At 44.9% G+C, this 27987-nt stretch overlaps 1 protein-coding gene, 1 long non-coding RNA gene and 1 pseudogene across 4 annotated transcripts in view; 2 read left to right on the top strand and 1 right to left on the bottom strand.

Moving 5' to 3' along the window:
• Positions 1-26482, bottom strand: part of LOC147011813 (TNF receptor-associated factor 3-like) — a 100959-nt gene extending 74477 nt beyond the window's left edge. Inside the window, exons 1-3 of one of the 3 annotated variants that reach the window (XM_085857107.1) lie at positions 25882-26482; positions 24072-24243; positions 17346-17397 (exon numbers count right to left, since the gene is read on the bottom strand). In XM_085857107.1, the coding sequence (XP_085713233.1) occupies positions 17346-17397; positions 24072-24243; positions 25882-26173 (516 nt within the window). In that variant the 5' untranslated portion in view covers positions 26174-26482. Of the gene's footprint in view, positions 1-17345; positions 17398-23986; positions 24244-25881 lie in introns of all 3 variants that reach the window. The other 2 variants (XM_085857108.1, XM_085857109.1) reach the window with 2 other exon arrangements.
• Positions 10738-14435, top strand: LOC147011815 (uncharacterized; annotated as a pseudogene).
• On the top strand, positions 24240-26448 carry LOC147011814 (uncharacterized). Its single transcript, XR_015051700.1, has 2 exons — positions 24240-24837; positions 25807-26448. It is a non-coding gene; the product is annotated as an uncharacterized LOC147011814 (long non-coding RNA).
• Positions 26483-27987: the final 1505 nt, after the last annotated feature.

The raw sequence follows: 27987 nt of genomic DNA, 5'->3' as shown, positions 1-27987 counted from the left end.
AGTGAGAGATGTGGGTAGGTCTTTATATACAGTATATATTGTTGTAGATTTCCCGTCCGTCGGCGTGCGAACGACCGCGTCTAACAAATAGCAGTCGCTTCGCCCACCGAACGGACAATCCAGTCGCGGCTTTCCGCATCAACGCCGGAAACCAGCCACGGGTGTGTTTTTAACCACACCACAACCTTGTCCGCACTCTATCCACGCGCTACAGGGTCCGATCGCCAAATCTTCGATTTACCGAATTATTCGCGCGGGTAGGTTACCGAGAGATTGTACGTCAACGGGACCGCTTGGAAACAAGCAGCTTTTTGGGATAACCGAGCGGGGTATTATCGCGCAGTCCCGTTGGACCCGATCACTTTACCGGCTATTTAAAAACCAACTATATTGCGAGTGCAAGATGGGGCTGTTCAATGAGGGAATGGACACAACGAACAGGTTTACATTCACACAGGGACATGTATTATAATAAAGCACGTATGCAATTAAACAAGGCAAAACACGTATGCAATAAAACAAGCAACAAAAGCACGACAAAAGAACTACAACCGTCAATACGAAATGCAATGCAAACATTTACAGCACAGAAAGCACTTAACAATTTCCTACTTATTAGACGGGCCCACGGACACACGTACGCACACATACACACCAAAGAAATGGTGGCAGAGGCCTTTAATAACGGGCTCCAGCTCGGAGAACAGGTGAGCTGAAACCCAGCACCTATCTCGAACCTCTCCACCTCGTGTGGTCTTCAAGTTGTTCGGACCCGGGCTCCAGCGAGAGCGAGCTGGATCCAATCGCCGTGAGCTGCGATCCTTCCCGAGCTCCCGCGAATCCTCCCGCGCTTCTCAACACGTGCTGGTGAGACGAGGCGCCGATCCTTCCCGTCGATGCGCCACTTCCCCCAAGGAACCACCTCCAAGAAAAGGTCGACGAGTCGCACCAAGCCGGGAACCAAAATAGAGAACAAAGAGCTCCACAAAACAACAAGAAGAAGAAGCCACCACTCGCAGCTCGAGCCGAGCGACCAGCTCAATTCTCTTCCAAGCAAAGCAGCTCGAAGCAAAAAGCTCTCCCGAGCCAAGCAGAAGTCGAAGCTCACTGAACCACCAAAGCAAAAAGCCTCCTCCCGAGCCAGGCCGCAGCCGAAGCTCACTGAGCCAGCCGAAGCAAAAAGCTTCCGAAGGCCTCAACCATAACCCAAGCCAAGCAGGACCCGACGGTCTGCTGAACGACTCCCCTCAACTCAACCCTTCTCCAACTCTGCCCACGAACAAAAGAAAAGATCTCCTCTTATCCTTCTCCCGCCCTTCCCCCGCTCCCCGGCGTGACTCATGACTCATGCCATCGTGCTCCATCCCCCGCTCAGCCATGGGTGGGAGGGAGTTGTTGACATCATGAGTCACGGGATGGCAGGGTTCTTCTTGCTCTTCGCAGAAGAGGGGGAGGGATGTCTCCATTGTTCGTTCCCTAACTTAAATCGATCCGCAGTGCATCTAATCGATTTCTTAACATTTAAACAATGGAAGGTGAGCTATCCAGGGAACAAGCACTTATCGACATAGCTGACTAAAGGAACCTGAATGTTGTGTGCAATCGAATTCCCAAATTAGTAACAATATATATATACTAGACGACCCGTGAACCCGTTGGGTTCCCGTTGTGACAGCAGTTGATAAAAAAAAACATTTCAAAAAAATAAAAAGAAGATAGCGCCAACAAACTATACCGCTGAGGTTGTTTGCATTGATCAAATACACCCGAAGAGTACTTGACTGAATCGGGAAGTGATTTTTTAATATTTTTTTTCATTGCCCGATTTGAACAAAACTTGATATTGCATGTCAATGTGAAGAAAAAAACACTGGAGAAAAGAAAGTCAAATAAATTATTGTACGGATTCTTCGAAACACAATTTTATTTATTTAATGAACACGGAAGTATGACATCAAAATGGTGATGTTTATTTTATGCATAAAAATAAATTGTTCTTTGTCTATATGAAATGTTTGAGATTTTAAAATAAATCATTTCAAGAAAAAAAAACAGATAGCTCCAGCGAACTATACCGCTGAGGTTGTTTGCTTCTCCCAAGGAGTACTTGACTGAATCGGGAATTGATTTTTTTAAGAATTTTTTTCGTTGCCCAATTTTAACGAAACTTGATACTGCACACCACAAGAGAATGGTGAGTAAGGTGGCCCTAAATTTTTGTGCAATCGTGTAGCGTTTTGGCTGTCTTTCGGGAACATACATACATATATACAAGATGAGAGTTTTAGTAAATATATATATATATATATATATATATATATATATATATATATATATATATATACACATACACATATATATATACATATATATCTGACATCATGTATACATACATACATACAGTGGTGATAAAAAGTTTGTGAACCCTTTCGAATTTTATTTATTTCTGCAAATATTTGACCTAAAATGTGATGAGATCATCATCTAAGTCCCAATAATAGATAAAGAGAACCTGATTAAACAAATATCACACAAAAAAATCTACTTTTTCATTTATTCATTGAGCAAAATGATCCAACATTCAATTTCTTTATCGGAAAAACTGTGATATATATTGTTGTGGTTTAGAGAAACCGGTATTGTAAATGTGCACTCACGACACGTAGGTCCTTCAGCGTAGTTATTTCTGTGATAAATGTTTCAGAATTGTCCTTTACCTTTAGATGGGTCAGTGTGTCCAAACTGTGTTGGAATGGGTACATTAGGATTTACCCCATGTTTTTATTTTGCACATGGAAGGTTGTCAACAAGGCATTGGCAGCCATTTGATGTGGGCATGTGCAGTGGCAAGTGATCCCTTCCTTACATTTTATATCTATCTCTATCTCTATCTCTATCTCTATCTCTCTCTCTACCCTGAAGTGCACGCACTTTGATTTAATACAGACTGCAGTTTGTCAAAATCTCTTCCCACACGCACATAAGGCAATCATGCATGAAGGACAGTAACAAAACTTTAAAATCCCCCATTCTAAAGGAGATCCATCATCCCACAACCCTCAACCCTAAATTCCATTGTAAGCCTCCGTGATGACTATCATGTGCCCGGGTGATGTTTTGGCAGTATTGACCTGAGAGGAATCGGCTCCGTCCGTTTCCCCATAATCGTCCCCAGATGAATGCTCAATCGCCTTAAGCAGTGGCAAGCGAGGTCTGTTTCTCACTATAGCCAGAGGTTCGACTCTTACGGAAGCCAGAAGCCCTGACAGAGAGGACTCGCTGCAGAAACTCGAATGGGCGGGGCGAGGGAGGATGAACGCCAATCTGCGCGCAGGCGCCGCCCAATGACGTGCACATTCTCAAAGCTTCCAGGCCGGCCTTATAACAGAGTGAACCCCGGAGTGCTTGCTTGAAGCTCTTTTCAACGCTTGTTTACACCTTCTGTCTCTTTCAACGGTCGTTTGTTTGCTCTTTTTCAATGGTCATTTACACTCTCTTTCAACGATCGTTTGCGGACACTCTGTTCCCTGAGGCACAACATCAACAGGTGCCTGGCACTGTTCCCTGAAGTCGCGCTGCTGGTTCTTAGCACTTTCGCTCCTTTGGTTTGTATTTCACGAACCGTCATCACGAGCGAGGAGCTGAGGCTGTGAGGGGGCGGGAGAAGCCAAGCCAATTAACACGACCGAAACCAAGCTACACGACAGACACATCTGGTAGGATCTCGCACTTAGGCTATCCCCTCACACATCTTTTCTGCTGCACCTTTCTCAGTTTCCCTTTTCAATTACACTTGCAACACAAACCCATATGCACGTCACTCTTCTCCACGTATGCATGCATGCATATATATATCTTTGTTGTAGATTTTCGCCCGTCCAGCGTGCGGGCAACCACCTTTAGCTCAATTGCGGCCGCGCGCGCCCACCGAACGAGCAATCTAGTTGCAGCTTCCGGATCAACGCTGAAACCCAGCTAGGGGTGTTTTTAACACACCATAAACCAGCCAACTCTTCTGTTCATGCGCTACAGGGTAGATCGCCGAATTGTCGATGTACCTAATTATTCGCGCGGACAGAAATGCCAGGGGTTTATACCTCGACGGAGCCTGCACGAAAACGAGCCGCTTAAGCAGCTCGTTCCGTTTGCGATTGCCGAGCGGTTTAATATCGCCAAGCCCCGTCGGGCCAGATGTACGTTTTATCGGCTTATAATCAGCCAGCTAATATCCCGAATGCAATTATGGTAGTCAATGGCAGAAAGTGACATGACGTGCAGGTTAACATTCAAAAATGGGGAACATTTATTTGAACACAAGCAATGCAATGAATGGGGGGGAAATGGGGAAAAAGACACGAGCAAAAACCTACAGCCGATGTCTATTATGTAATGTACATGCACTTAATCAGTTTGTTACTTATGGACAAGGCACCACAGACTTTCATGCAAAACCCAAGAAAGAAAGGAAGAACCGGGCTCGTGAGCCTTTATAATTTGCTCGGAGCCAGGATGACCGAAGGGGCTCCGAGAGACCGAGCGGTCTACCTGGTTCGGTGACCCTCGGTGTCTCTGCCCGCACTCCAACCTCCAAACTCTCTAGCTCCCCACCCGAACTGCAACTCCACCACACCAGCGCAGCGCGAACTCGAACGCTCTCTCCAAGCGTTCTTCTCCAAGCACTCTTCCCGACTCCACCACACCAGCGCAGCGCGAACTCGAACGCTCTTCTCCAAGCACTCTTCCCGACTCCACCACACCAGCGCAGCGCGAACTTGAACGTTCTCTCCAAGCGCTCTTCCCGACTCCACCACACCAGCTCCTCTCTCCAGCTCCTCTCTCCAACTCCCACTTATACTCCAACTCATTCGTTCTGATTAACAGCGAGCGAACGCGGCCCTTTATAGCCCCCGGGGCTTCGCTCCTTCACCTTCGACCCTTCACCCCCGGCTGGATCCGCCCCCTTCGCCGTTTTGATCCGATCTTGCCGTCAAACACGGCCGTGTTTGAAATCACCGGCTTCACACGGATGTGGTGAAGATGGTGAGGAGATGATGGCGGTTGTGGAGAAGATGGTGAGGAGATGATGGCAGTTGTGAAGAAGATGGTGAGGAAATGATGGCGGTTGTGGAGAAGATGGTGAGGAAATGATGGCGGTTGTGGAGAAGATGGTGAGGAGATGTTTGTTTGTTGTGGAGAAGATGGTGAGGAGATGTTTGTTTAAAATAAAAGACAGAAAAGAATAACACTACCTCAAAGGTTCACAGCCCAGCACACGAACAAATTCCCGTTATACATCGGTGGGGAAATCTAACCTGGAACACACACTTAGACATAACTGATCTTCGGGGAACCTGAATGGTGATCTGTGAATTTCCACAACCATAACACCATATATACATGTGTATATATATATATATATATATATATATATCGTTGTGGTTCTGCAAAACCGCCACTCAAGGCAAATGCAACCAACACATAGCGGTCTCTAGGCAGTTATTACCCTCGCCAAAGGAGTAGGCATTGCATTTGGGTCCATCTGTTTGTACGCACAGAACTTTAATGTTTTCCCTGCAACCGCTTGTCGGATTGAAAAGAATTTTTCACCATCAGAGCGACTACTCATGTAGAATGTTTCATTGATAATAATTATGATGTCATATGTCACGTGATGTGGCAACCGTGTTGGAAGAACGGAAAAACTTTGTACTTCTGTATCTCTGAAACCGCACCAAGGAAAAAAATTAATACTTGGTACATGGCAAGTACTTATCATGGCGAATGTGATTTCTTTTTTTTAATGACGTCATGGGTGCCTTTGTAATGACATCATCATTGCATCAAAATGTAGAACGCCACATCTGATCAGTATGAAAATTTTTGAGGGTCATCTCGGGACAAAATGGTCCACATAAATCAATTTGATGATGTCATCGGTCACGAGATTCGGCAGCCATATCGTTTCAAAAAAAAAGACTCAAAAATCTTCTTCTCTGAAGTGGCTGAACAGATCGAGGCAAAACTTTACATGTATGACCGCCTGTGCATGAGAAACAAAAGGTTCACACATATGACATCACAGGTCACATGATTTAGCAGCCATATTGGATTTACCCTAAAACCCATTATTTAAATCTTCTTCTCCAGAACGGCTGGACAGATCGAGGGGAAACTTCACATAAATGTTCCCTAAGCCATGGGTGTGCAAGTTTGTGAAGGAATAATTGATAGGTCACATAATTTGGCAGCCATATTGGATTGAGCAAAAATATTAAATAATGTTCTTTCTGGAACTGCATAATCACTCGGTGTGAAACTTTCGTGTTTTTCTCCGCAACCGCTTATCGGATTGAGACAAAATTTTTACCATTGGTGCGACTACTCATATCGAATGTTTCAATGATAATTGTGATGTCATAGGTCATGTGGTGTGCCAGCCATATTGGAAAAATGGAAAAAACTTTGGACCTCCATCTCTGAAACCGCACCAAGGAAAACATTGAAACTTGGCACAGAACAAGTACTCCTCATGGGGAAAGAGCATTATTTTGTTACGACATCATAGGTGTCTTCGTTATGACGTCATCATTGCATATGTAGAATGCCAAATCCGATCAGTATGAAAATTTTTGAGGGTCATCTCGGGATAAAAATGGTCCACAAAATATATTTTTGATGATGTCATCAGTAACATGATTTGGCAGCCATATTGTCTTAAAACAAAAAAAACCTTCAAAAATCTTCTTCTGTGAAATGGCTGAGCCAGTCATAACTGCCAGCATTTATAAAGTGGCAGTTCTAATTATGTCTCATTAATTACGTAGCACACCAGTGCACAAACACTACACAAAATAAGTCCTGGCTAGGGTCTGCAATCTGTTTGCTCTTTTTCTTGTTAATTATATAACACACCGATACACAAAATACATGACACAAAACTACACAAACACCCCACAAACAATTCTTGGCAAGGATCTGCAATCTCTGATTGCTCTTTTTCTTGTTTCATGAGTATCCGTTTCAGATAGCCCTTCCCTTATGTCTGGTGGGTTAATGGGACAAAATGTGTTGCAAGGGTCTTTCAGTTAGGTCTTTCATTCCATTCAATTCATTGATTTTAATTTACTTTGCACACACAAGACCTCTCCTTCAAGCAAGCATGCATACCACAGACAGAATTATGACGTTAAAGAAAGCCCCATGAACATATTGCGCAGCGGCCTCGTTCAAACTTGTCCCCATTCGCCAATGGACATTTTCATTTTAGACTCCGCAGTACTCAAACGAAAATGCTACAACCTTTGTATGACCACAACGCCTTCCTAAAAATCCTCACAATAACCTACGCTCGACCTCTTCACCACAAACGCCTCCTCACTACAAACGCTTCAATCACCTCACCACAACCATTATAACCGCTTCACCACAAATTCCACAGCACTTCCCCGACCTCACTACAACCGCTACGAAATGCTGCAACCACAGTCAGTACCACAGACGCTAACCACAGTCCTTTAAGGATGTCAGGGAGCATCAAACATGACCCAACATGATGGATATTTGGGGTCAGAACAGATTGGCTTGGCACGTAGCGAAGACTACAACAATGCGCTGGGGTCCGGTCAATGTCATCTGAGTGGCGTTGACACTCCGCGAAATAGCGACCCCCATTCAAAGCCCAGCGCATGTTCGTGGCCGGAGATCGCTCCCAAAAACCCACACCCCACCTAAGATGTTTCACCTATGGTTCCCTACCTATGCAAGCATACTCAGCCAGGATATATATATATATATATATATATATATATATATATATATATATATATATATATATATATATATACATACATATTGTGACGTCCACGGGACTTGAACAGTCCGGCCAACGTAGAATGAGCCGAAACGATGGAGGCGGTTTATTTATTTATAACCCAAACATGGCGGTTCTAATCGCTCTACCGCAAACGGGACGAGGAAGGTGGCACGAGTCACTTTTCACTGAGTTGATGATGTTTATTTGTTTTTATTATTAACCAGAAATAACAAGACTCGGCAAGAAGAGGAATCCGGGGCGATTCGACGGGATGGTGTGGGATCGGGCGTGGGGAAAAACACAGACAATTCCAATGAATATACAATTCTCAAACCCTCTAAGGCGCCAAGTACACACACACACACACACACACACACACACACACACACACACACACACACACACACACACACACACACACACACACACACACACACACACACACACACACACACACACACACACCGTAGCTACTTCTGGTTGTCAGGCTGGACCGTGGTGTGGACGCAACTGTCCCTGGATCAGCGTCGGAAGAGCTGGCCTTGCTCTCGTCAGGGGGGGCAGGAGAAACCGTGGTGCTGTCGACCTCCTGGTCCTGGCCCAAGTCCGCTCACAGCCGCCAGGGAACCAGTTCTGGCGCCAAATTGCGAGCAGGAGAGGGAGGCAGGTCCGCCCGCCGTTCGACCCCGTACTCCGAGTCAGCAGAACCCCAGAGCCAACCAAGGTGAGGCACGAGGCTCAGCAAGGCTCCAAGACACGATGAAGAACACGATCGAATCAGCACAACAACAAGTACGCTTCCCGCGCAACAGCCTCCACACCAAAAAAAACACGATCTTTTTGTCCCGATCTTCTTCCTCTTCCTCTTCCTTTTCGACCCCGAACAGAACCTTTTTATCCTCCTGTCCTCGTCACTTCCAATCGAGCCGTTTATTGGCCCACCGCCGTCACCTTCTGCCAATCGTGATCACGGGGCGGAGCCATCCGCTGCACTGTCCTGTGACGTCACGGCCAGCCTCCAGGGACTACTAAAAGGGGTTTACGCAGACACCCTTACCCTATCTAATTACGTGACAATTATCATTTCCCCCTTGAAGAAATGAACATTTACTAGACAACTTATCACCACTGAATTGCTACTTATTACATCGAGATCCTGGTAAACTCGAACAGCATGGCATACCTAATTAAACATCCTAATTACCCTTTGAATGCATACCCCCCCCCCTCAAACGTAACAATATACACACACACACACACACACACACACACACACACACACACACACACACACACACACACACACACACACACACACACACACACACACACACACACACTTGTACAATATCGGCTATATATATATATATATATATATATATATATATATATATATATATATATATATATATATATATATATATATATATATATATATATATATACATACACACATATACACACATACACACACATATACACACATACACACACATAGACACACACACACACACACATACACACACACACACACACACACACACACACACACACACACACACACACACATACACACACACACACACACACACACAGCCTGGTGTTGGCGCAGTGGTTAGGGCAGCGGCTTGGGATCCAAGAGGTCCTGAGTTCAAGCCCCATTGGGCCACTGAATTAATACACCAGGGGGTTGACTCAGTCTGTTATCCTTCTGAGGTCGGCGAAATGAGTACCAGTATACTGGGCCGGTGTATACCCCGGTTAAAATAGGTGTACCATATCCCTATGTCATAAGAGGGGACCAGGGTTGCGTCAGGAAGGGCATCCGGTGTAAAAACATGTGCCAAATCACTATGCGGATCATACGGATGATCCGCTGTGGCGACCCCTAACGGGAGCAGCCGAAAGAAGAAGAAGATATATATATATACACACACACACACACACACACACACACACACACATACACACACACACACACACACACACACACACACACACACACACACACACACACACACACACTAGCAGGAGTGCTTACACATTGTGTAAGCATATGAACTGTGCTTCGACATTGTCTTGGGTCGCTCACCTGCATTCGATTTTTCATTATATATTTTCATTTAATTCATCCCATTTATATATATATATATATATATATATATATATATATATATATATATATATATATATATATATATATATATATATATATATATATATATATATATATTCATTTATGGATGTACTCTGACGATTCCATGATTTTTCCCGGTGTACCGGCTTTGATGTCCTTCTCGTCCAGCGGATTAGCTCAACATATCAAACCAATTGTTCATTTTTTTTTTTATAAAAGCACCAAAATTGGCACAAGCATAGAATATTATATACTAAACAATTTCAGACATGGAGGCACTTGAAATTTTACCTCTGTCGGGCAGGGCAGCCATTTTCCAAAATAGTGACCATATGGCATTTGCAATATAAATATGCCGCTCTCAATGTCACTTTATGATTCTAAAAGTCGTTTTAAAGGTGTAAGTTGGTAATACTATTGCACCAGAATATCAAACAGAGGGTTACATACAATATATATGGCCGCCATTTTACGAAAATGGTGGCGATTTGTTGAAAATTTCAGTGCTAACTCAATCACATTACAAATGAATTTAATAGCGACCACAATCAACCTAATAATGTGTTACATGTCTTTGCAGAGTATGGTGTTGGCGGTGGATGGTGGATATTGTAATACATAGGTGGCGGTTGCAGTAATAGGTGACCCGATAACACATAATAGCGACTAAGACACTTAATTAATCATGTCAAAACGGTTCAAACTTGTGGGCACATGTGCATCGCCTGCATATTAACAGCCAGCTCATACAAACTGGGAACTTTGTGTTTTATGCCAGGAGCAAACAATGGAGTCGCTTCGATGCCCGGCACTGTCGAAACGGTCAGACATTGGAAGAGGGTACAAAAGTCACTTGCTGATAACCTTGTCAAATTCAATGAATGAAGACAGTTACCAAGAACATTGCAGTCGGACAGAATAGATGGTGGTCCTGGTATTGAAGCTGCTATGGTTGCCAATGAGGCTAAGTGGCATCACGTGAAGAGCAGAGAAAAGAACGATGCCAAGTGTAGCAGCTACGTCGAGTGGAAGTGGTGATATTCCATGCAAATGGACTGGATCACGGCCAACTAGCACAGAAACAATTGCAAGCGAGCCTTCATGCTTCTTCTGTGGACATTTGGCTGGTAATGATGGCCTTCACGAGACTTCAACATTTCAGATTGACCGCAATGTACGGGCAAATGCAGCAGTTGTTGAAGATACTGAGCTATTGGCCAGGCTCAGTATGGGTGACATGGTGGCATTGGAAGCCAAATACCATACAAAGTGTTTGCTGGCCCTATACAATCGCGCAAGAAAGGTCAAGACAGATGCACAGCAAGGGACAGATAGCGAACGTGTAATTTCTGGAATCGCCTTTGGTGAACTAGTGATGTACATTGAAGAAACTCGCCTGGAATCAGGAACTGCACCAGTCTTTAAGCTTGCTGATCTGGCACATCTCTACATGTCAATAATGGAACAGTTGGGAGTTGCACACAACAAAATAGTAAATACCACACGACTGAAGCAAAGACTCTTGGCCCAGTTCCCAGACCTGCGTGCTCAGAGTAAGGGGAGAGATGTTGTGCTGGTATTTGATGAAGATATCGGTGCTGCATTAGGCAAAGCCTGTGATGGGGACATTGATAGTGACGCTGTTCACCTTGCACGTGCTGCACACATTGTACATCAACACATGTTCGAAGACTCAGTGCCTTTCAATGGGGCATTTGATGAAAGGTGCCAGGAGAACTCTGTGCCAAAACTTTTGCTTGCCTTAATAAGCATGGTGCTGGAGGGCCCCCAGCATCAAGGACCAAAGTCTGGTGTCTTCGACACCAGCAACACTGGCTATTGCCCAGCTTCTGAAATATAACTGTGTCAAGCACAGGCAAACCCAGAAAAACACTACTCCATCAGTCAGACACGATACCTCCCAGGAAACACGTGTTCCAACATACCTTGGGCTAATGCTGCATGCAAAAACTCGTAAGAAAGAACTGGTAGACAGGCTATTCAATCTCGGCCTCAGCATCTCATATGACCGCGTGATGTGCCTCTCTGCTGAGATGGGGAACAATGTCTGCCAACGCTTTCGCATGGAGCAAGTGGTTTGTCCAACCACCATGCGTGGCAACATATTCACAACTGTTGCTGTGGACAATATTGACCACAATCCGAGTGCAACCACAGCCAAAGACTCATTCCATGGAACAGGAATCTCATTGCTGCAACATCTCACTTGCGCAGATGCTGGAGTAGACCGTGGTATTGTCATAATTGGAGGCAAGGTTGGCTCGAAGACAGTTGGTGATCTACCACATTTCTATGCTGATGTACCGCCTGTTACATCCAGCATCAAGGAATCTACTGTTCCAGCTACCCATGTCACCTCCATGCGAAGGAGTAATTTCAAGACCCATACCGAACAACAGCACAGGTGGTTGGAAAACACGAGACATGTCCTTGATGATGATGAAGAGGACTTTGGGAACATATCATGGGCTGCATACCATGCAAGCCATCAAATCCCTGGTGATCGAATCATCACACCCACTGCCTTACTCCCCCTTTTCCAGGAGTGTGCCCACACTGTGGCTATGATTAAACACTCAATGGATGTAGTGAAGAATGCTGTCAAACATCTGAACACAGGCCAAACTCCAGTGCTGACATTTGACCAGCCGCTATATGCTCTCGCCAAACAGATCCAGTGGAAGTGGCCTGAGAAATATGGAGAAGATCAATTTGGGGTGATGTTCGTTGGTCTACACATCGAGATGGCAGCTCTGAAGACTGTGGGTGACTGGCTACGTGGAAGTGGATGAGTACAAGCACTGGTACAAGCAGAGATTACTACAGCAGGAACAGCAGACTCCTTCCTCCTGGCAGCACATGTTACACGTACAAGGACACACCAAATCACAGCTGCTGCCTTATACATTCTGCAACATCGAGCCGATAACCACTACAGTGTTGGCAATACAGAAGATGGAGAGACCCCAGTGGACTTTGATGCCTGGTGTAATGACACACAACAGAATTGCCCCACAGTTTCAGTACTGGGAAACAACAATGGCACTGGAAATTTGCATTCTCATCAATGTGCATTCCATACGAGAAACCAATTTTACTAAGTATCTGGATGCACTGACAGAACTGACTCCATGGTTCTATGCACTACATCACATAAACTATGCGTGCTGGATACCAGTGCATCTGAGAGATATGGCTTGACTGTTAAAGCAACACCCAGACGTTTACAGAGAATTTAGTGCTGGTCACTTTACGGTGGAGAAGACCAAACGGGTATTCTCAGCCATCACTATTGATCAAGCACATGAACAGAATAATGCTTGCATCAAGGGTGACAGAGGGCGATTGGTCTCACAGAGAACCCAAGTGCTCTGTGGCGGTGGATGATTTCTGGCCCAGAGGTTGCCAGAGTTATTCAGGAATTCGAGAATGTGGAGCTTCACTGGGAAAAACGAGTAGACTTATGTCACCATGATCAAACATTGAGTCTTTGAAACAGAGAGTCGAGACAGAAATCCTTTGCAAAAGATATTCGTTCACTTGTGAGTGTAATTGAGGAACTGGGCAACCCTTTTGATGAGGAGAGCCAAGACTTACTTGTCCTTGATACCAAAGAAATTGCAGACCCTTCAGTATTGAAGACAGTCCGTACTGCCAAGAATCTAGGCCAAGAACAGTTTGATCAATTCACAAAGGAACGTCTCTGAGACAGGACCAAGTCAATCGATGATGTACTTCACCGTAATAAGCTACCACTTTTAGGCACCCCAACAGACAAAGCACCTAAGGGAAAGCAACACTTTGTCTCCCTGAAGAGTGACATGGAATTATTTTCTCAGTTATATACCGGCTGTCAGACTCGGGATGGAAATCTTGATGAATTCTTTTGACACGAGAACCAAGGATGCCCACCAGCACTCTCTGAGGCAGGGAGACTTCACCTAGGCACCAAGAGTGACTTGTTGATGTGTCTGGAAGGCCTTTCCAATGCGCAATCAGAAGCTCCTAGTGTCACCAATATAGTATTAGATGGAGCAGCCATCATTCAATTGCTGAAGCCAGGAACTGCAAAGACATTTCTTGAATATGCCAGTCAGGTGTTCATCCCATACATCTTAGGACAGCTTCAACATGCATCACGTCTAGATCTGGTCTCTGACAGCTATGTAATCGATTCTCTAAAAGCAACAGCCAGGGCAAAACGTAGAAAGGGGGTTCGCAGACATGTTGTTGAGTCTGCACCCATACCAAAAAAACTGGCAGGACTTCTTGCGTGTGGATATCAATAAGACAGAACTGTTCAGTTTCCTGTCAAAATAACTCATCCATTCATTCGATACTGAAAACAAGGAGCTGGTAGTCACAGATGGGGACCGGTACTCTGTGTGCCACCACAACAGGACATTGACTCACTTGCACCATGCACCCATGAAGAGGCAGACAGTCGAATGTTGGTGCATGTAGCACATGCTGCAAAGCACGGACATCATCAGATACTAGTACGTACTGTTGACACCGATGTTGTGGTGTTGGCTGTGATGGTAGCTCATACACTACCAGATAAAGATGAACTGTGGCTAGCTTTTGGAACAGGAAAGAGTTTTCGCGACCTACCAACCCACAAAATTGCAGCCTATCTGGGTCCAGAGAAATCACTTTCTTTCTTATTTTTTTTTCTTTCTTATTTTTTAATATTGTAAAGAAGATTTTTTTTTGTGACTAGAAAAAGGAAGAAAAGGGATTCAGACTGGAAATCCTCGTTAATGCTTTCCTCGGTGAAGACGGCACGTAACTCCTTGTCCGAATCAGGGTAGAGCAAGTCCCCACCGCTGCCACCGTCATTTGCAGCCTCCTCCTCCCAAATGATGTCGTTCTCTGTGCCGTCCATGTTGTTGGAAATGCAACATTTCAGAAATGTTCGCTTGATATCCGACGGTATCTCCTCCCACACCTTGCCGATCCAGAAGGTCGACCTTTCTCATCCTCTATTTATTTTTCCACACATGGTTCACAAGATGCTGTGCAAACTCTTAACCTGAACTGATTTTCAAAATTTAAATGGTGAAATTTAGTTTAACAACAGTTCTGACTGCTAAAAAAAAAAAAGTGTTCATTTGGAATTTAATTGAAATTCAGTATTGATCGCTTTAAAGACTGATTTTCTTTTCTCCAGCTGTGTATTAACCACGACCCTGACTTTTTTTTTTTTTTTTTTTTTTTTTTGTATACCTTGGTCGAGGCTCGTATGAGAGCTAACACACAACTCACAGCAAGGAGGCATGAGACAAGAGGGGCGGGAGTGGAAGGGACAAAACAGTGGGGAACAGACACATTAGGTGAACTGTGGAAGGGAGAGGGATGGGGATGGGACGGGGAACGTGGCGAAGAGAAGATGGACATTACAGGGACTTTCAGGAAGGAAAGCAGGAGAATTGAAGGAAGTGGGCTTGGGTGGATTATCGGGGGTAGAAAAGATCGAGGATTTGGATGGGGGAAGATAAGAGGTGGTGGTGAACAGCTGTTTTGAAAGCCTGGAGGGAAGAATGGGAAAGAATAGAGTGAGGAAGTTTATTCCAAAGGCGGGAAAAAAGAGGAATGAAAGAGTGAAGATGAGCAGTGATTCGTGATTTTGGTAGTTTTACCAGAAGGGGGTTGTTGGCGGACCTTGAGCGCCTTGTGGAAATGTGGTTGGGACAAATCGCAGAGAGAGCAGGGGGGGGCAAGGCTGGAGAGGAGTCGGTAGAAGACAGAAAGACCACCGACCAACCTGCGGTGATTGAGTGAGAGGCCCAAAGACTCAGCTTCATTGCGGGAGATGCCAATGATCTTAAAAGCCCTGGTTTCGACAGCGTGAAGCCGAGAAAGGTGGGAGGCAGGAGCACCAGCCCAGAGGGGAGAGCAGTACTCCATCAGGCTACGGACAAAAGCTTTGTAAGTAGTCAGGAGCTCAAGAGGGCCGAGGAAGGACTTTGCACGACGGAGGATTCCCAGTCGGCGACTGGCTTTTGAGGCGAGGTTGGAAATGTGACTTTCCCAGGAAAGGTCATGGCAGATAGTGAGACCCAGAAGCTTGAAAGAAAAGACTTCTTCCAGAGGATTGTTGAGAAAGTGGATGGGGGGTTTTCTAAACGGTCCTTTCGAAGAGACATAGTGAGAGTGTGAGATTTGTCTGGATTGAAAGACATGTTCCACGTGTTGGACCAGTTTGTGATTTTATCCAGATCTGCAGTGAGTGAAGAAGCTGCTGCTTGCCGGTCTGAGGGATGACAGATGGTACGGCAGAGGGTGGAGTCATCGGCAAAGAGAAATAGAGGATTTTCCAGAGAGTCCGAGAGATCATTGATGAAAACCAGAAAAAGAACAGGGCCCAGAACGCTACCTTGAGGAACTCCAGCCTGCACAGGAAGAGGGGATGAAAGAACTCCATTTAGGGCCACACGTTGACTGCGACAGGAGAGGAAGTCTGCGAGCCATGAGTGGAGATGGCCTTGAATACCATGGGAAGAGAGTTTGGTGAGTAGGGCAGGGTGCCAGACTGTGTCAAAAGCACGTGATATGTCCAGGGATACGGCTCGGATTTCCTGTCTGGCATTGAGGACCTCCATCCATTGATGGGAGAGCAGTAGCAGCATATCCAGGGTAGAGTGACCTGGTCTGAAACCAAATTGATGATTGGAAATCAAGCCATTGGAGAAGAGGAAGGATTTCATGTCTGAAGCGATGATGGATTCCATAACCTTGCTGATGATTGGGAGAAGGCTGATTGGTCTGTAGTTACAGGGATCTGTTTTTGCACCTTTTTTATGCAGGGCAGTGATGTTAGCAGATTTCCAAATTTACCTTTTTGTACCGATAAAAAGTGCAGATTATACACTGGAAAATACGGTATATACCAGTAAGGTGTGTTTCCACATTGTGTAAGCATACGAACCGTGCTTTCCCATTGTCTCGGGTCACTCACCTGCATTTTTTTCATTTATTTTTTTCATTTATTCATATTTTCATTTATGGATGTTGTCCAACGATTCTGTGATTTTTTTTTTCCGGTGTGCTGGCTTCGAACTCCAACAGCACACAAAATTTCAGCTTTCTACGTTATCTGGAAGGTAGTGATCTTTATTATCAGTCAGTGGTTATATAAATATATATATATATATATATATATATATATATATATATATATATATATATATATATATATATATATATATGTGTGTGTGTGTGAGGAACAGTTGCAACGTAACAAGTGCATAAGTAATCATAGGTTAGATGCATACATCATTGTTACATGCATACAAGTTTTGCTGCAAAGGTTGCTGCAAGAGTTATGGTTTCTCAAATATTGATAAACAACATGATATACAGACACTGTACCTGCTTTTGATCGAGTGGTTCAGAGCATTCCGGGCACTGTGGGTTCGTTTCACTGCTCGGAACACACGGAGGGGAGAGATAATGTGTTACAGTGGAGCAACAACAGGTAAATGAACCAGAAACAAGTGAAAGTTCACAGGATGTGATTTGCTGGGGGGGGGGGGAGCGGTGGTGGGGAGGGTAAACAAGGACAAGGAAGAACAGAATACAGCACAAACAGTTCAAGAGTTTGAGAGATATCGATTGGTCCATGAGGGGTGTGTTTGGTCGATTGATATCGGTGATATCATGAGCGGTGATATCGATTGGTCCATGAGCGATATCCATGAGCATGAGAGAAGAAGCTTCGCCGATCCCTCAATAGTCATCAAATGCAATTAATGTCAATCCCCATCTCTACTCGCAAACTTTTATACCCTTCCCCCACCCCCATCAACCCTCCCAAACTTAAACCTTCTACCCCCTCTCTTTCCACTTTTCCTGTCCATTCATTTCCTTGCTGGTTCTATCCAATTGTTACTCCATTGTCACTTTCTGAACCCATATCACCTCACCCTTGAGCCTGATGATTTCCAGAATAAAAATTTGTTCCATAATGATGTGCTGTATTTCGAATTTTTTTAGCAACACCCACATGCCCAAGTCAGTTTTCGCACAGCGAGGTAATTCCCCCATTGAAAGCATGGGCAATGAACGCAGTGTCGTCAGGGGTCGCAGCAATTCATCTGATCGCAGGTTCACCTCGGAAATACTATACTTCCAAAGGATATGGCACTGAGTAATCAGCCATTCCAGTTTGTGCAATGGACCTGAAAATAATTATTGGAAAGGTCAAACCGTATTCAGCAATTACCATGAGCACTTTGCCAGCGAGTCTTTCAACAACGGATACATCGTGTCCTCTTGGATTTGAGTCTCTTACAAAAAAGGCAACTCAAGTGGTCTTTGATGAAGGTATATTGGAGTAAATTGAAAGGTAGATGGATTTTGTCTGCAACGATTAGCCCAACGAAGTCGAATGATAGTCATGGGCCTCTCCGGGGACATCAGCCATTGTAGAAATGCTCTTTTGAGGTTAAGGACTCTGCCCCATACCCGAGTGTTACTATTGTGTCTGTGGTTTTAAGTATGAGGCACATTATGGGATCTAACTGTCATTGGGACTTGGATTACAAGATGAAGCCCGGTAATGTTATAGTTATGTTATATCTTTGATTCCAACCATGCAAGTCATGGAAAAACATTCCGCATCATATTACGTGCTGAGCCTGGCTACTGTGTGCCATACTTCATTTACAAAGACGTGTCTGCAAGGACCAACCTTCCCATCATCGGAAAATGCCTCGCTGTGAGAATTTGATGATTCCGCCTGATGAGCTGAAATTAAGAAATCTTTCCTCATCACCCGCCATAAAAGTACGAAAGGCGTGTGATCACTTGGTTATGCCAGTTGTGTTGGGAAAGGTCTCCTAAAATGCATTTCCTCATGAATTTTAACCCCAATTTATATCTCGGCTTTGTTCCATATCACTTTCACTTTAGCCCTTTGAACTCTACAATCTGAGAAAAGTGGTGCACACGTCTGTATTAAACAATTAAAATCCTACGACAGTTCGAGCTTCTCTTTTGCGAACTTGAAAGTGCTGTTCAGCTCTAAAAATTTTTTTACTGATCTCAAATAACTTCAGCATTCGGCAATAATCTATATCTCTAAAGGCAAAAATCTCTCTCCCTCTCTCTGTTTGTATGTGTTCCATGCACGGCCACATATTCTAAGTTACAAACTCCAAACTCAGTGTAGAAATACAACTTTGTGTGGGGGGTAACACAGGCTATGTAGCCACGACCTCAAGCAGGGGTGTGCGGGGTGGGGGGGCATAAATTTTCCTTGAAAATGTGTACCGTGTAGCACCTCCTGGTAGTGTTGGCAGAGGGTATTACAGTCTCAGGCAAGGCCTCAGTCAATATTCGCTATTACTGTTCAGAAGCCATTGCATTGTTAAATCCATTACCACTGTTACATACCAAGGCAGCATCTAGTTTTGCCTCCCCGGGGAAGCGGGGGGTTGCAGGAGAGCTTTGTAGACTGAGAAAAGTGGGCAGGAGAGCTGGTGAGGTTGGGGGGGGTGGTGGTGAATGATTTAAAACAGTGAGTTGAGGTGATGCCGGTTTGGGTTTATGTAAAACGGGAAAGGGCCTGCCCGTCCTGTCCTAACAAAGCCCATCTGCATCCGCTTTGTGGAAAAAATAAAATGAGGTGGTGTAAGGAGCGAGGAGGGTGACATTATTAATGGGATATTCATCACAGCTTTTTTAGATGTTGCATTGCAAATGATATACAACAACATACCAAGAGGAAGATCAAAATAAAAATGCAAAATTGAAGGCCCAGCACTAAAGTAGCATTTTAAAAATTGTCGTTTGTCGTGGCAACAAGGAAGACTTATTTATTGTAGACCAACAGCTCACAAGATGATGAGACGAGAAAATGAACCTCAGATTGATGGGGAGACTCATGGAAATTCAACCAGAGCTCCAGTTAGCCAATCAATTAATCAATCTTCCCGATTGGCTTTCTGAATCTTTCTTTCTGATCAATCTTTCAATCAATCTTTCTGAAGTGTGTTATTATTCACGTTTCTCTTTACACACAATGCCGACTAAATCTGCTAGTGGGGAATAAAAAGATAGTTCGAATTTAGCATTTGTGCACATAAACATTCTTTCAATTCCATGAAACAGTATCAAAGTAATCATGTGATGAAAAAGGCAAAATTCCAAAAAGGAATGCTAACAGTGTAGCTCTCTGCCATGGGCTTCAACTGTGTACAGTATATATATATATATATATATATATATATATATATATATATATATATATATATATATATATATATATATATATATATATCTCTCAAGATTAACTATGAAAACCGACTGAGTTGTAGTCTGTGAAAACAACACACAACTGCCCACTGCCAAATAGTACAATGTCCCTAACCCTAACACTGATACCCACAGCATCAGTCAGCCGACACAGCTTTATAAGCCTTTTTGTCAGGACCCTGAGCCCACCCTCTCGGGAAAGAAATCGATCCATGGATGCAGTTCTCGCTCCCAGCCATCTCTTTTGAAATCGCCTTTTTATTTGAACAAAAAGTTTTTTAAAAATTAAACATTTCAACAGAGTTCGGGAAGTTCACCTTCACCCCACGACCAAAATCAACTGTCCAACAAAGATTGCCAAACTGGTGAACTCATGGACTTTGGCATGAAGGCCAAAAAAACATGTACATCCTAACCCGCAAGGCCAAAATACATCATCATACAATAACTGTCACCCACTGTGTGTCACACACAGTGCATTGTTTTTTTTTTTAAGAAAAAAAAAAACAGGAAAGCTCAAGGATTATAACAAAGCTTGTGATGGGCACCTTGGCCCCATGGCCAATGTACAAAGTCGAACAGTTTGTCCAACTCGTGTACGCATTTCCTTTGACCACAAGGCCATAATGCAAAGTGTCAGGATGCGTGGTCATACAATAACTGTGGTCCACTCCTCTTATGGGAAAAGCTTTTTTTTACCAAACAAAGAAAAAGGTTTAAAAAAAATCCATAAATCCAGACAAACTTGAGACGTGCACTTTGATCCCATGGCCAAAGTACATTGTCCAACAAGTTTACCCTGTGTAAACCACGAGCATACACATGCACAGTTACAGCCCAAAGGCCGAAGCACATGGTCAGTCAAACAAATGCATTCTAACCCAAAGGGCCAGAATGCAAGGTCATACAATACAGGGTCCACTCCAATTTTAATGCTGTTTTATATCTTAGAAAAAAAAAAAATCAAACATTGTAACGTAAAAAATAAACATTTTCCATCCTGGCCTCCAAAGCCAGTCGCCGACTGGGCATCCTGTGCCGTGCAACGTCCTTTCTTGGCACACCTGAGCTCCTGACCACATACAAAGCTTTTGTCTGCAGTCTAATGGAGTACTGCTCTCTCATGTGGGCTGGTGCTCCTGCCTCTAACCTTTCTCGGCTTTACGCCTTGGAAACAAATATATTTAGGATCATTGCTATCTCCCGCGATGAGGCTGATTCTTTGGGTCTCTCACTCTCTCACCACAGGCACGTCGGTGGTCTTTCTGTCTTCTACCGTCTCTTCTCTGGTCTCGCCCCCCCCTCCTCCCATCTGCTCTGTCTGAGATATATACCCCCCATATTTTCTCAGGGCACTCAAGGTCCACCAGCAACCCCCTTCTTGTAAATACCAAAATCACGAATCACTGCTCACCTTCACTCTTTCATTCCTCTTTTTCCCGCCTTTAGAACAAACTCCCACAGTCTCTTCAATCCCACTCTTCCCTCCAGGTCTTCAAAACAGCTGTTCACCACCATCTCTTATCTTCCCCCATCCAAAACCATGATCTTTTCTACCCCCGCTAATCCACCCCAAACCCACCTCCTTCAAATTCCCTGCTTCCCTTCCTGAAAGTCCCTGTTGTGTAAGGACCTGAAAGTCCCTGAAGTGTCCATCTTGTTTACCCCGTGTACCTCACCCCATCCCTCTCCCTTCCAAAGATCTCCTCATGTCTCTGTTCCACACTGGTTCTTCCTTCCCTCTCCCGCCCCTCGTCTCCTGTCCCCCTTGTTGTACGTGCTGTGTGTTAGCTCTTATACAAGCCTTGACAATGTATACAAAAAACAAAATAACAACAAAAAAACCTCAGATGTGCAGCTCGGCCCCACAGCCAAAGTCGACAGTCTGACAAAGCTTGTTAAAAAAGTGTACGCTCGTGCTTCAGCCGGAAGGCTGAAGCACATGTTAAAACAAACAACTGCATTCCACCCCAAAGGGACATAATCATGCTTACACAACATCCTAGGGTCCACTTCTCCGACAGAGTGGATTCCCCCCAGAAGGTAAATTGATATGCTGCGCTATGGAGGAGTATATACGTCAAGCACCTCTTGTAAAAATTGTAACTTGAATGGTGACCAGAAACCCATGGGCAACACCGATGTTATCTGCAAGGGTCCTGACTAGCATGGTGTAACTGCCACATATACACCCTGTGTAGATATCCATCAGGCAGTGGGTAGTTCTGTTGGCTGTGAAAGGTGCAGAACCGCCCACTGCAAACAAACAGTGCGTGTTATCGACTACACTGGTACCCGCAATGTCAGTCAACCAGTCAACCGACATTTTCACGCAATGCCAGCACACCCCTTTGGAAGGAAATCGATCCATGTGAGCTGGTAAAAATAAATAAATAAATAAATAAATAAATAGGTTGGCCGACTGATACTGTGGGAAGCAGCATAGCAGCGAACACACTGCTTGCTTGCAATTACTGCAGAGTGGATCCCCCCCCCCCAAACCAAACAATCGTGTTTGCCTTCAACGACCATTACCAAAAACACATCTGATGCTTTTCCCATGGGAAATCATCCTGACCTTCCATAAGAATCACATCAGCTTTTCTAATGGTGATCAAGCAAGCATTAGTACCGATCGCAGATTAAAAACACTTGATCGTGATATGAATGCATTCACAGGTAACTGCGGTTACCAATAGCTGGAGACATTTGTCCCTCAAGGAAAGACAGCCCCCCATATGATGCCATACTTTTATAAGATAAGGTCAAGGAGAAAATTTGAAAATCTGGATTTTAGTTCTTCTTGTTACAGACGCCACGCAGCTGCTTATCCAGTCATGTGAGAAAGTGTCTCGTAACAGCACAGGTTGCGCACTTACCTTTGAACTGTCTAGTCTGGGTTCGATTCCTCAGCCGACTACATACTGTCAGATTGGTGCTGGTGTGTCGGATGTTGCACGACAAAGTGTGTCGTCCCTTGGATAGACGTTGAGCTGGGTGTCCTGTCTGTTAACATCTGCGTCATCCTGAACAAATTGCAAATTCCAGCCAAAATCAAATTCAGTCAAACATCAGGCTTGGCCAGCTGGTTCGTGAAAGACGGGGGAAAACACATTCCCCACCCGACTACACAAAAAGGTTGGAATGAGTAGTTGTAGTAGTCCAATACGATGAGATCCGAATATGAAATGGTTGATCTCAGCCTGGACGGGTAACTTGAATTTTGTTGACTTAAGAGTCACAAATTGATTATGACTCGCACGTTACAGTTAATTATGGGTAAAAATAAGAAATCAATAACGACGATAATATAATTAATAATAGTGAGCAGTGGTCAAATATATTTTGAACGGTTTTCTTCGTAAGTCAAAATGAAATTCAAACTCATTTGTGGCTCGGAATAAACGAGTGTTCGAAAAAAACTTTCGAACACCCCAGCGAGTAAGATGCAAAGACAGAAAAACAATGAGAAAAAATGGTGACCAAGGTCTCGTGTACGACTGCAAGCTTATTTTACTCCACCACTCCGGAAGGGTACTTCCGACTTGGGCACACGTGGCCTGACAAAGGCCAAAACCAACGCCATGTTGCCATGTAACAGCATTTGCTATACCATGGGTTTCACAATTTCCATAAACAAAGGAATTTTCATTGACGTGTCAAACGGCATACGAGACAAGATGCGCCATTCAGAGAGGATGGCAGATGTGCAAAGGACACGGACAGGTACACATTGAAAGACAAACACGACGCACGTCAAAAGTCCGTCGGCACAGCTGCGGCAGAGCCTGTGTCCACATCCCGTTTGGTGTGCCTCCCGCAAGGGGAGGGAACACACACCACAGCAGTACTTGGCTGGTGGAGTTTCCACAAAATTGTAGGCATAGCCTCGAAGAGGTGGCCAGGAATCTGAAGCGGTCGGCTGCGGAGAGGACCTTAGGGAAGCGATGCCAGCGCTGGAACCATGGCTGTCTCTCGAATCCATTGGTGAAGCGTCGTGTCAGCAATGAGGCTGTAAGAGATGAGAATGCAGTGAGAAGGAAGAGAGAGCGACATGAGCCGAAAGATGGTGGATTGTTGAGGGAGAGGGGTTGGGGGCAGTGCACCAGTGAATGATGTATCAAAGTTAAAACACGAGACAGATATTAAGGACTGCGGGTGATATTAAGAGAGAGAGGATGTAAAGTGAGATTGGGAGAGGGCCTAATAGGATGATACTATGAGAATTCCTGAAATACTACACTACTGCTACAACCATGGCTCCAAATTATCCCATCTTCTTGTAAGGTTGGCTACACCTCTTAGAGCAGATGTTATTGGCACGTCTTCCACAAACAGGCTGACTCAGCCTGAAGTTCGACTGTGAGCGATTTGGACAAGAATTTGTAATTTGTTCAGGATGCCGGCGATAATTCACGTACTCTTCAAGAAAGACCATGAGGTCTCTCAGGTCAACCGACTAATGCTCGCAGACAAGACACCCAACTCAACGTCCATCCAGGCAGATGATTCGCTTTGTGATGCAACAACCTACACGCGAAGCACCAATACGAGTTTACAGTCGGGTGGTCGGGAATCAAACCCAGACAAGACAGCTCAAAGGGAGGTGAGTGCATTACATCCATGCCTCCACACCATCCAGTAGGACTGGAGATTGCTTGATGGTTTTTGAAAAACAGATAATCCATCAATCGGAATCCGCTACGAGTCCATGAGACGATGCAAGCTCAGGCCCAAAACAGAGCGTCGTGCCCTCCTCGATTCACGCCGTTCGGTGTCAAAGCAAAGAAGTGATCGAGGAAACCACAGAAAGTCTTCAAGGAAGGAAGAAAACTTCAGTGAAGAGTCGATTCTCACCAATTAAAATTAAATAATTTTCGTAATGGGGCCAAGTGGAGTGGGACTGCACCCTCGCTAGATCAACGTCAATCAACAAGGTGTCAGAAGATCAATGTCAGTGTTTATCCGATCTTGATGTCGGTCCCTTTAGTCCACCAAGGTGGTTCATTCACCGCCATGGCTCATTGGCTCCTGCTATCTCCTCTTTTTCCTCACTCACCCGTCCTCCACCTGCACCTCATCGCACACGAGGCTGTACGACTTTCATTGCACCCACCGTGAGGATGTGATCGAAAAATGCTCTTTATAATACTGTATTCAGTGAAAAACACCAAACAACCATCGCTGGTGCTTTAAGCTTGGGCTTGTATCAAGGCCATCTATTTATTACGTACAGAGGAGGGTGAGAGAAAGTTGGAATGACAAAGTGAAGTTCGCGACAAAATGAGATGGGAGGGGGGAGGGGGGTGTTACATCGTGGGGAGAGAAAAGAGGAGATTTGGAGGAGAAAGAGAAAGAGGTATAATGGTAATCAGATCGATTTGGTGTACGTAATAAGTAGAAACGGTTTGTCGAACCGTGATTTGCAAGCACACCTCATTCATCCCCCTCCACTCCACTTTGGTTCTCCTCCTTTTAACAACACAACAACCGAATCCTCAATCCCACCTCTTCTCACTTCTGTCACCGGTCCGCACATCATTTATCAGTAAATTGTCTCCCACCCTCGCCACAGGGATGTTTCGCGTGGGAGGACACACTCGGCAGTCACGAACACAGGGCGGTACCTGCGGTCCGAGCACGAACCCACCTGCGGACGGGTACACCGGCTCGACGATGATAGATTCGTCCCACGGATCGGCGGGAGCTCGTGAGTTGTGCAGCTGAGCGGGGGTGGCGGGGAAGGACGGCAGTGAGATTATGAAATAAATAAATAACACACGGCGGAAAGTGTGCAACGATGGCAACCGCTTGGGGAATGGGGTTGTGGGTTGTCGTCGTTGTGGGGGAGGATCGGCGTCGTGGCGCGGGAAATTCCCAGCGACGTCACAGCGCGCGCGGTCACGGCGGGACGTGGAGTGGCGACGAAGGCACGGCGGCATTTCCGTCCCTGAGAAAACCAACGTTGAAAATGAAACTGGAAATGGTGAATGGATCGTTCGGTGTCGTTTCGACTCTCAAGGTCTCCTTCTGTGACTCGTCTCCTGAACCACAATGATTGTAAATATCTGCGAATCTTCACAGGACTATCCCTCGAACTTCTCCATCACATACCGAGATACCTGGGGAACAAAATGGAGTGTTTGTAAACTCTCAATACTCGACTGTCCTGTTCGGGTTAATTAGATCGATAATAAAATTCAAATTCTCACAGCAATAGCGATTCACTTGTCACTTGTCAGTCATAACAATGTCATCAACTCAACCCCAGGTGCCAATAACAACCAAATAACCAAAACCACAATGACGTGGAATCTGAATCAGGATGGACAACTCAAAGGAGCGCACGCACGCACGCACGCACGCACACACACGCACGCACGCACACACACACGCACGCACGCACACACACGCACGCACGCACGCACGCACACACACACACGAGGGTGGTCCTTATTCCTCAACTTCAGATTTTTTAAGCTCCAATCCCCGGGATTCATTGGAATAGTCGAGAAAACTCTCCTGGTGAAGTTTTTTTTTCAAATCGGACAATATTTACCTCTCCCAAGTGCCGTATATCGAGAGAGTCTGGCCAACTGGCTCGGCAGGCGCCATATTGCATCCCAGCCAGCGTAATGCTGGCTATGCGGGAGCATACGCGTGGCGCGATATGAACGGGCATTTTCCTTCTTACACAAAAAGTAATGGGAGTTTCGACTTCAAATTTTGAGCTTTGCTCGAAAATAAGTCGCTCTACAAGATGGTGTATTCTGGATGCTGATAAACCCACCCAAAAATAACTGAGGTGGCATAATACCACAAGTCGCATACTGAGGACGGACTAATCTATTTCTTGACTGTACAATATTTCTTGCCTGAATCTATGGAAACCTGTGTATCGCACGAACCACAGAGGCGAGAAATCTAGCGCAAAATTGACCAGTTCAGCAAAGCCAACCATGGTTCGGAGAGCTCTTTGGGATGAATTAAAATAAACATGACCCAGAATTACAGAGTACAAGATTCATAAAACGCCAAAACGAAAAAGTACGGTGGATGGCTATAGATGGCCAGGACGGTAGACGGCTATAACCGCGATAGCAATAGCGGTTATAGCCGTCACCCGTCCAGAAGGGATTAAAAGTCAAAACCATCTTTGATTCTTCTCCATATGACTTAACCCCTTCAGGACGGGAGGCGGCTATAACCGCCAGGCAGTTATGGCCGCCTCCTGTCCTGAAGGGGTTAATACGAACAACTGACACCAAGCTCAGTTCTACTTAATTTTTTTCACACACGCTCTCATTGCCACGCTCTTGCTGCCGAGTTGACTGGCAGTACCAACTTTTGCCTGGCTGACACGGATCAAATTTTGCGCTTTGGAATAAATGTACAGATGCACAGTGAAAAATTTCATCAGTAGCTTCGTTTTCATATTGTGGCAGTCGGGAATATCAACTGAGAAAGCTGACAGACGACGGACAAGTTTTTCAACCAGGTTATGCCCATTCAACTGGTCCTGCACCATCCTGAACTGCTTCTCTCGTTCTCTGAACAGCTTGAAAGCCTCGTCACTGCAATGAGTCAAAGCGCCTTCTTTGTACTCCTTCAGTCTTGTTATCACCTCACGACTGCCCTGCGAAAGAGACTTTCGGCAGTCCTCCGCAGCTTCCAGGCAAGTGGTGCAATGTGTCCAGGATTTGGAGACGGAGGAGATACAGATGCCAGCCAGGTAATACAAGCTGCTCTCTTGGGC

This window comes from Eptatretus burgeri, chromosome 15 (assembly GCF_056783735.1).
Source record: "Eptatretus burgeri isolate ZD-2024b chromosome 15, Ebu_testis_v1, whole genome shotgun sequence".
Lineage (NCBI taxonomy): Eukaryota > Metazoa > Chordata > Myxini > Myxiniformes > Myxinidae > Eptatretus > Eptatretus burgeri.
Note: the sequence above shows the minus strand (reverse complement) of the source record. Positions and strands in the feature narration are given on the sequence as shown.